Below are 10,106 nucleotides of genomic sequence, written 5' to 3' on the forward strand. Positions count from 1 at the left end.
GCAGGAATTTCGTACTTCTCGTTTCCGCCAAACGCGACGTATTTCATTCGAACGATTTAAAATTCGCAGGCACAGGTTAGTTGTGTGATTTTCTTCGACAATGTTATACTTTATTACTCAAGCATTACCGCATCGTAATATTATGAAAAACATAACAAAAACAAACAAAAACAAAACAAAACAAAAAAAAAACAAAACAAAAAAAAAAACAAAAAAAAAAAATAAAGAAATGAGTGAAAATTGCAATGATGAAAAATACGATGATCAATATTGATAATTCTAACAGGAGTCATAGTAACTATGTATTTCTTCAAACAAACAAAAAGTTTTTCTAGCTTTGGAAAGATTGTGGATTATAGAAGAGCAATAAGTGTCCTGATAAAAATTGAACATCGAACGTTCTCATAAAGTGAAACGCGATACTTGTAAAATGTATTTGCCGCTTACAATATTATGATAGGTAAAATTAACATACAAAAGTCGTAATTTATGCGCTAACGATAATCATTAAAGAGCTTTTTGTTTTACCTCCGTTATATGTTAGATGAAAGCAAAATAGTCCTTTCTTAAATCTTATCTAAGAGTATTAATAGATTTTTTTTTAATTCTACAAGTCTCGATTAGGTGGTCGTGTTTAGCCGCGCGCTTCTTTAAAATCGTAGCATGCGACACGTATACGCGCGCACGCACACACGCCCGACGACTAATGCGTAAGATCGGAGCAAATTCAAGGACGATAATGTGCCGCTTTGCTTATTATTAAACCTCGGCGACAGAGTCTCGCCACCGGCCCTCTATGTGAATAATATTTGCGAGCAATAATAGTTGCAAGGATCTTTAGCTAATGAGATTGATTTGCTGAAAGCCATGCGAACTACCAGCAATATTCACTGATAATTAACCCCTCCTTCCATCTCCATTAACAACGGCAGCCCTTCATGGTGCCAATGAGGGTGCTGATGCTGCTAGGAGGCGGTATGCTCGCCGTCTTTGGCAGCGAGATGATCAACCTCGGTGGGGCAGGTCCGCTGGCAGTCGTCGCGGCTGCCTTCGTCAGCTGCTACTTCTGGCAAAAGGACGGCTGGGAAGTGGACGACGTGAGTATCGCGACGGGGCCCTCGGCTCACTCTCCGGTTACCAATCGACAACGCGCAATTTTTGAATCGCCAGAATCCGGCGGCCACGTCCTTCGAGATCTTCTGGATGATCTTCGAGCCGATCCTGTTCGGCGTGACGGGCACGCAGATAAGGATCGCGGAGCTCGACGGCAGCACGGTATACCTCGGGATCGGCTGCCTCCTCGCGGGCATCCTGATCCGCATTCTCGCGACCGTCCTTGTCGGTATCGGCTCGCGGCTCAACCTCAAGGAGAAGATCTTCATCGCGCTCGCGTGCATGGCCAAGGCGACCGTCCAAGCGGCCCTCGGGCCCGCCACCCTCGACAAAATCAACCCCCAGGACGAGGACCAAAAGCGCCACGGGGAGATCGTCCTTATGCTCTGCGTGCTATCGATCCTCTTGACGGCCCCCTCGGGGGCCATCGTCATCATGCTCTCGGGCCCGAAGCTCCTCACCAAGACCAGGGCCCCGATCGCGCCCGTCCACGAAGGCTGGCGCTCCAGGAGGCCATCCATACGCGACATCTCAATCATCAACGAGCTGCCCGATCTCGAAGAGACCACGACCTCGCCAACGTCAACGGAGACCATCGCCAACTCTAACTCGACGGCCAATGTGCACAATAATTCGACGCTTTATTCGATGCACGACAACAGTCACCGATAACCCCTTCACGTCCTCTTATCTTCCTTACTCCCTTACTTCCGTCCCTTCTTCATACGACCATTCGTCCTTTTCTCGCGCTCTTCTTCTGACTCCTCCTTCTCCTCCCCCTCCCCCTTTCCTTCTCCTACTCCTCATCATTCCATATGCCATCGAACACACCGCCCCCCCCCACCCACCCGACCCCATCCCCGTAGCCATCACACCACCCATCCACCTCCTCACGATTTACAGCCGTATTTATCCAATATTATTGTACCGAAAGTCTTTAGGCGACCAACTTTTAAAAATTTATACATACGGCTATAATAATTTATTCGTTAGCCTTCCGTCAATTACTGCAAGTTATATTTTATATGTTTAAGATACGGATCGAATGTCGGATTTTTAGTTGAATTGCCATTTACTTTGCGGTTTGCTCGATAGAACATGTCACCGAAAAGTTTTAAGATTTAAATTACGATGCACGGCATTTAAAATCTTTGTTGATTTATACACAATTATCCTTGATAAATAAATGCCCAGTGACAAACTTTGCATAACTGCTGCCCAAATCGTTATACATTCTTATTATCTATTTAAAATGTAGAATATAAACAATTAATTCAAAGGCGTTAAGTCGCATGTCCATAAGGAATTTAGCATTATAATAAATTATAATGTTAATAGCTTGCTGAATAATACGATTTATCGGAAAGTTAATTATTTGATGAGAAGTCCAGCGTTAAATAGAAATTCGATAAAAGACAAACTTTATACAACAAGGAATTATAATTTTTTTTTTTTTTTTTTTTTTTTTTTTTTTTTTTTTAACAAAAAGCAATCTGATAAGTGCGAAAAAGTCAAGATTCATATGGTCAAATTTCACAAAATAACATGGACAGTAAATTTATATATTTATATTTATATTTATAAACGTATTATGTATGTGCCGGTGTCCAGAGACCCTAAACACATAACATCTGTAGTACATTAGACGATATTTCAGAATATTAGGCATATTTTACTTAATCTTTTTTATACTTAAAAATACTAAATTTTCTTCTAACAATATTTCATCTATATAGATATACGCGTACCTACTTACCACACGGACACGGACACGGACACGCACAAAGTCTTTTTAAACTATATAAATTTTTGGCGTTCGTATTTTCAGAGAAAACCATAATGTAAAAACATTCTTCTTTGGTACCGATAAAATATCTTGCAAAACAATATTTTTTGGAATCCGTACAAATAAAGTAGGCTCACGATTTACAACGTAAACTGTACCTCAAATTTATTAATTAAGAATTGTTATTCTTAATATTATAATGTTAAAAAGAATTTCTCATAAATTTTGTGATACAATGCGATGTTTAATCATTTATTTATGATACACGAGTAAATCTGCCAGTTGTAAAGGATCAAAACAAGAATTGTAAATATTATTGTAATAGTATATTATTACTCCATGAAATTCATTCATCTTTTTATAAACATAGAATAAAGGATTAGTGGCTACGTATGAGAGTCGTATAATTGAACGATTAGTAGCAAAGTCTTTCTTACGCATTGTATTAAATTCAAAGGATAAATTTATTTTGAAAATTGAATTCATACTTTCAGATAAGCGGATGGCAATGATGGCAATAATTTCATAAAATTGGGATTCATTAAAGTCTCATTGTCCAGGCGTCATAGTTGTTACATACTAGCACCAGCATCTGAATATTATAGACTTCTGAATGTAAATAATAAATTTCAATAATTAATTCTGCATTAAAAACGAAAATTAAGAAAATGCTTATTACAAAATTATGCAATTTATTATTTTGATCTTAATACATGCATTTTTCTAATTATTCTGAATAAGGTCGTTTAATGTTATAATTTATAAATGCAAGTTCATTATAAACGCTATATATATATATATATATATTATACTTTTGAATGGAAAAATTAGAATCTATTTACGAATTTGTATTCAAATCATCGATCGAACTATTATTCGGGATATATTAAATATATCATTATTCATAATATTTATCCTGTATTTTAAAGGTAAACAATAGCCAATTAGTATTAAATCCGATTATCCGATTTCGTCTTTATCATATTATTTTTTCCAAGTATTATTATTAGTAAAGGAACAAAGTTGATGATAAATTAGAATTAAACAAAAACAAAACAAAAAAAAAATTTATATATTAATATTTCAAATTTTATTAGCATTCAATGTAAATATAATCGCATATCTATATGTATACAGACCTTACTAATGCATGCCTGTTTAAGAAATTAAATAAAAAAGAAAAGAAAAAACTCTAATTTTTTTTTCTCAGAAATAATATAATTTTGCTTTTGTTTATCAATGACATTTACCAATTATATCTTTTATTTGCAATGCAATAGAAAATCATGAGTTGATAAAATGATGTGTCTTGAATGATAATAAATTAAACCAAATATATACATTGAAACATTAAATTTCTATACACATTATGCTCTGCTTTCGTTTAAGTTAGCATCATTTTTTATAAATATTATATCATGATTTTTTTTTCTCTTCATTTTAACATTATAAGCTTTGAATTATTCCAATTGTCTTCACCAATTGGCGTACGAAAAGTACGTAGAGGTGCATATGGGCTTGCCAATTAAATTAAACGTTTGGCAATATTTCGTTATTATAATATATATAAATATTACAAACATATAATAGTAAATCAGTGTAAGTATATAATTAAGAAATAAGTGTAAGTATATAACCGAGAGAAAATAATTCACTGTTGCTCGTCACACTGAACTTATCATTAATTCTTTGGAAATGCTTGAATGCACTGCACATAGTCTGAATTGTTAATTCTATTGGTAAATTAATAATAATCATTTAGCCTTGAAATATTCCGTCCATAATACAAAATTAATTTTTTTTTCCATTATAGCCGATATTTCATTTAAAATTACCAAATGACTATACATTTCTAAAAAAAAATCCGTACCATCAAATGCCGAATTAGATTCACTTTATTTCTCTATATTAAATTCATATGGCCATCGTTTACGATATATAAATATAGAGGGAAATTCTTTAATGTATTCATATTTCATATTGTAGATTCGAATATCCAGTTATTTGATACCTTAGACAATCATTAAATAAACATTAAATTACTAATGCACAGGTAATTAGTTATTTAAGTAGTTATTAAACGTTATTTTACTTTGTAATATTCCACGTGTCATAAATAATTTAAATAATAAGCCTCTAATTGTAAAATTAAATACATTCAAAATATATGAAACTGTAAAGTTTATCTGATTTGGAAATGACAATTTGTAATCTTATTGAAACAATGAAATGAATTTGTAGATAAAAATGGAAATTTGATAAATAAGAATGACGGTAAATTAAAATTCTGAAATTATATTTAAAAAATAAATAAAATAGAAGAAAAAAAAACAGACAGAAAAACCACTCGTATAGTATTAAGGATAGAAATTCAAGTATAATCTAGTAAAGAGTAAATAGTAAATACAAATTAAAAATTAACGTATATAAAAATATGTTTATTACATTATTATAATTCATACACTCTGTATAAAAGCATTGTACAGAATGTAGAAATTTTACACAAATTTTATAAATCAAGTAAACTTCTGAGAATATAGATATAGGTAAGTATAAATGACAAATGAGACGATGTTGAAGAAAAAAAAAAAAAAAAAAATCAAAATCAAAATCACACACGCAGACACACACGCACGCAATATATTTTTGTATTTTACATTCACGATTTCGTATGGCTTGCGTACATTAAATATTTAAAAATGATACTGTCAGCATAATAATTTAAAATTTTACCGGCATCCTGGCGTATTACTATAAAAAAAAAAATGCTTTTTTTTACGTATTAATGTGACGATATTCCATAGTAACCAAAGCATAAAGTCTCTACGTTTATGATTCGGAATTAGAATTTTCACAAGAGCATATTTAGTAAAAATGAATAATAGTGACTAATACATTGTCACGCTTACAGGCACTTGTCTTTTAAATTTTTGCTCAAATTTCACCAAATACCGAGACATATACGAGATACGAATGTTAACGGAAAAACTCATAGGCATTTGAATAAAATGCACTACGTACTGAAAGTCGACTTTCACGGGCTATTATTTTTAAATTTACTCGACTAAAAGTTATCGAATTTCAAGGAGATTACCTGCTTATGAATTATGAAGTCCCTGATCCCTGAAGGGAGCTGCGGCATTGAAAGTCGATACCCGGGCTTTAAATAAGCCTTGAGCGTAAAAATCCGTATCACGATGCATTTCCTCGTGCCCGAGTCACGTCGACGTCTACAAATATATAAAGTTAGAGGCGGATTAGCTGTCCCTGTTGCTCGAGCTCCAATGCAAGAATATTAAATGGAGTTCTCGGTACCGTGATACTTGCAGATCGCCATGCGCAACTTGTAGCTTCGTCGTCTTGGCTACAAGTATTAGCCTCCACTAGTAATAAACAGGCGGTTCCCGATAACTAACGCATCCTGGCATAATCGCTGGGTCATACCCGAGTCCCCGTGTCGATTAAAAGCTTGAAATTACTCGTTAATTTGCGAGGAGTTGGAGTTGGAGTTGGAGTTGGAGTTGGAGTTGGAGTTGAAGTTGGAGTTGGTAATATCTTTCGAGGCCACTATTATCTCAGCTATACGAACTATCGCTGTTGTTTCGTATAATTCGATCAAAGTGAGTCGAAGATGGGATTCATAGGGCAGTATCATCCGATTCCATTCGAAGTGAAAGACATTCTAATTAAGAGGAACTACATCGCTCCCAGTTTCTAGCGATAAACGAAGGACTATTTTATCCTTCCGATTACATTGCTACATCTCATTTTTTCGAAATGACAATTCATCTATTAAGCGCTTTAATTAAAAAGGTAAAAAAATCTTATTACTTTTAAGCGGAAAGTACGTGTAGAAAGTGCGTGTAAGTAAATGTTTCTCCGTGTCTTGTAAGTGTATAAATTGCGTATAATATTCTGTGCGAATAAATTTGCGATTTCAAGTGGGTTAGAAATTTTCGCTGTTAAGGTATTATATATAAATATATATAAATATATATAAATATTTATAAATGTATATACAAATCTTTCCCAAGGTCTAATATAATATGCGAATAAAAATTATTGCAATTTCTTATTAATCGTTATAATTATTAATAGAAATAGAATCTATAATATTAGTGGCGATAAAGTAGTCAAATGACATAATAGAAATGTAATATCCACTACATTAAATCGAGAATTCAATTTGAACAATAAATTGAAAATTTTAATCCTTATCTTGAAAATATTGTCCTTTTTATTATCCTGGCCCCATTTTCTGAATGCATGTCTCTCTTTAAATACATTCTTCTCATACTTCGTTGACTCTATCTATCTTATCAACCATATTAAATCCACAACAAATCCTACATTAGCTTAAGTTATAACTTTCGCCAAAGTTTTTAGAAAGTTTTCAAAAAAAAAAAAAAAAAAAAAAAAAAAAATAAAAAGCGTGTACGAAGGGATGAAATAAACTAACGTCCTCTATATATTTTCATTTTGAATTCAATTGGTAGCATTCAAGTTATCGTTCCGCGTCTTTGAGTCGGTAAGAAAATGCCTCCAATATTCTACAAGGACGAGCATTAACCAATCAAAGTTTGACGTAGTCTCGCTGACGCTACTTAGCTTGAAGGATCAAGCAAACAGCGCACTGAAAGAGTTTCGCCTTTGTGCCTTTTTCACTGCGTATTATGGCTTTGCAAATGAAAAATCATAAGTAGATGAAAAATAAGAATAGCAAAAAAACTAAAAAGTACTTTGGTATCGTTAAAATAAATTGTCGTTGCCCCTTGTATTAATTAAGTACATTATTACAATTCTTTTTTTTTTTATTTTTTTTATTTTTTTTTTTATTTTTTTTTTATTTTTTATTTTTATTTTTTTTTTATTTTTATTTATTGTTTCTTTTTTTAATTTTTTTTTTCTTTATTTTTTTTTTCTTTTTTTACTTTTTTCGTCGAAAAATAAAGCTGATAAATAAATAGTAGACCTCACAAATATCCGGAGAATCATTGAAATCATTTTGATATCAATTATCGTGAGAAAAAAGAGCAGCAATTGAAAATCAAATAGTGCAATGGAATATTTGTTAAAGAAGGAAGGATAATTAATAAGAGAAGACATCGTTTAAGCTAAATGTTACAAAGACTCTCGTGGCATTGTTTGTCCCGACATTATATCAAAATTATGATAATTGAAATAAGACGAGATTGTACAGATCAGACTCGAAAGTGGCAAATTAAACAGCCGTAGCGGCGTGTGATAATTTCGAGTAATCATTCTGGCTTCCGAAAACAACTCACCTCGTTTTGTCAGAATGAAATTTTCTTGCTGTTAAATCTTTCACATTCGTCATCTCTCGTTTTATTTCTGGACTTGCTTTGCTTTGCTTTACTTTGCTTTGCTTTGCTACGCCGAGAGGCAGTTATAATGAGAAATCCAATGTTAATGAGCAACCTTACAGCAACCGAGAGGACAAAAAAAATTCTTTTATTTTAGAATTTTAAAAATTCTTGCGAAATTTACGAAATAAACTTTTATACTACGAATCAGGAGCATATCATATCCAATATTTCTATTCAAGTGATATTCAATTTACATCCCCTTTTTAATTAAATGAATGAATACCCAGTTGTTTGAAATGCAAGACAAAGAGAGAGAGAGAGAGAGAGAGAGAGAGAGAGAGAGAGAGAGAGAGAGAGAGAGAGAGATGCAGTACTGAAAGATGGAATTTACGAATTTTTATAATTTCTCCATAATTAAAAAGTCACCTTTACATGTTTCCCTTTAATTCGCTTCTTTACGTTCCGATCATAGAAAATAATATATTTTTTTAATTCCTTGCAAGAGCGGTGCAACAATTATTAATATTTTTCTATGATAAAATATTGTTATTGAAATTAAAATTTTGCAAGCGATCGTTAACGCAAACCTTAAAATCAAAATACCACGCGATTGATACGTGTAGACATATATATATATATATATAAACATATAAACATAATTATCTAAATATTACGACAAATAATCATTGCGCAAACTTGTTAATTTCAAATTTGTAAACTACTACTACTACTTACATTACATAAAAGAAATACCAATTAGATCTACAACAATACAAGCGAATATCAAGTACTCATACATACGTAATGACAAATTTTTAGGAATACCTGATATATCAAGCAAATGGCCTGGCTTCTAAATACATAATTTTAAAGATGTCGATCTTCAAATTTGTAAAGGCTTGCCGAATTATAGAGGAGTTCACGAACGAGTCGAATATGCCTTCGTACGATCGTATGGCTGATAAAAAAGTAAGAAAATAAAGGGATTGGGTCTTGTCGAGCATTTAAGAGCTTCAATGCAGCGTCTACTGCGCGTCAAGGCGCGCGACCCAACTTTCCAACTTCCCGAGAATTCAATTAATTTTCCACAGCATCCAGAATGCCGTCAGCAATTTTCTCAGCTACCGTCGGTCGCTAGCGCAACCGTCTCCGGCTAGTCTATTCGATTGAAAGACTAATGACTCGCGTTCCTTTCTTTTCTCTCATTTTCGAACCACCCCCGCGGCCTCCGCCAAGCGAGCCTAATGAGTCATAATAACACCCGGTGTCGGGTGCATGCGGAGTCACCGAACTACAATCGATCGCCCGCGGCCACTTTAATTACACTACTGTAATCGTGAGAGTCACCGCTTCTCCTTCCCCTTTCACTCGGCTGTGCCTGCGCTATCAATGATATCTCGTGGCACTGACTTATCAACCAGCAACCAGCGGCGTCATTCGCCACGAATGTTGAAATAACCCGGGATGACCGAGAAAGACGAGAGAATAAACGCGAGACCCCCGGGCGTAGATGCAATAAGTTAGAAATCTATTCCTCCGACGTCATTTATTTACCGCTACTCTCGCCCTCTCCCGAATCCCTCTCCGCATTATACAATAAATCACAATTATTATTAAAGCCTCCGTTCACTTAACATTAAGTTCTATTTTTGTGCATTTTAAGTAACCTCGTCGGCGACAAGACGACTCGCTCCTTTAATATTGTTTTACATCAATTAAATTAATCCGTCTAGTATTATTCTATTATTTATCGAATATTTAATAATCGATGATGCGCGTCAATGCTATTGAGTTATATACGTCTTTATATATATATATATATATATATATATATATATATTTTTTTTTTTTTTTTATTAATTTATATTTGTTTCTCCTTT

General features: G+C 33.6%; 1 protein-coding gene across 1 annotated transcript in view; it reads left to right on the top strand.

Annotated features, from left to right (window-relative positions):
- Nha1 (Na[+]/H[+] hydrogen antiporter 1) overlaps positions 1-1,884 on the top strand; it is a 19,218-nt gene extending 17,334 nt beyond the window's left edge. The window contains 2 exon segments of the mRNA XM_011506681.1: positions 933-1,097; positions 1,171-1,884. Coding sequence (XP_011504983.1) covers positions 933-1,097; positions 1,171-1,785 — 780 coding nt within the window. The 3' untranslated portion in view covers positions 1,786-1,884.
- The last annotated feature ends 8,222 nt before the right edge of the window (positions 1,885-10,106 follow it).

The sequence above is a fragment of the Ceratosolen solmsi genome, unplaced genomic scaffold (assembly GCF_000503995.2).
Source record: "Ceratosolen solmsi marchali unplaced genomic scaffold, CerSol_1.0 scaffold10, whole genome shotgun sequence".
Lineage (NCBI taxonomy): Eukaryota > Metazoa > Arthropoda > Insecta > Hymenoptera > Agaonidae > Ceratosolen > Ceratosolen solmsi.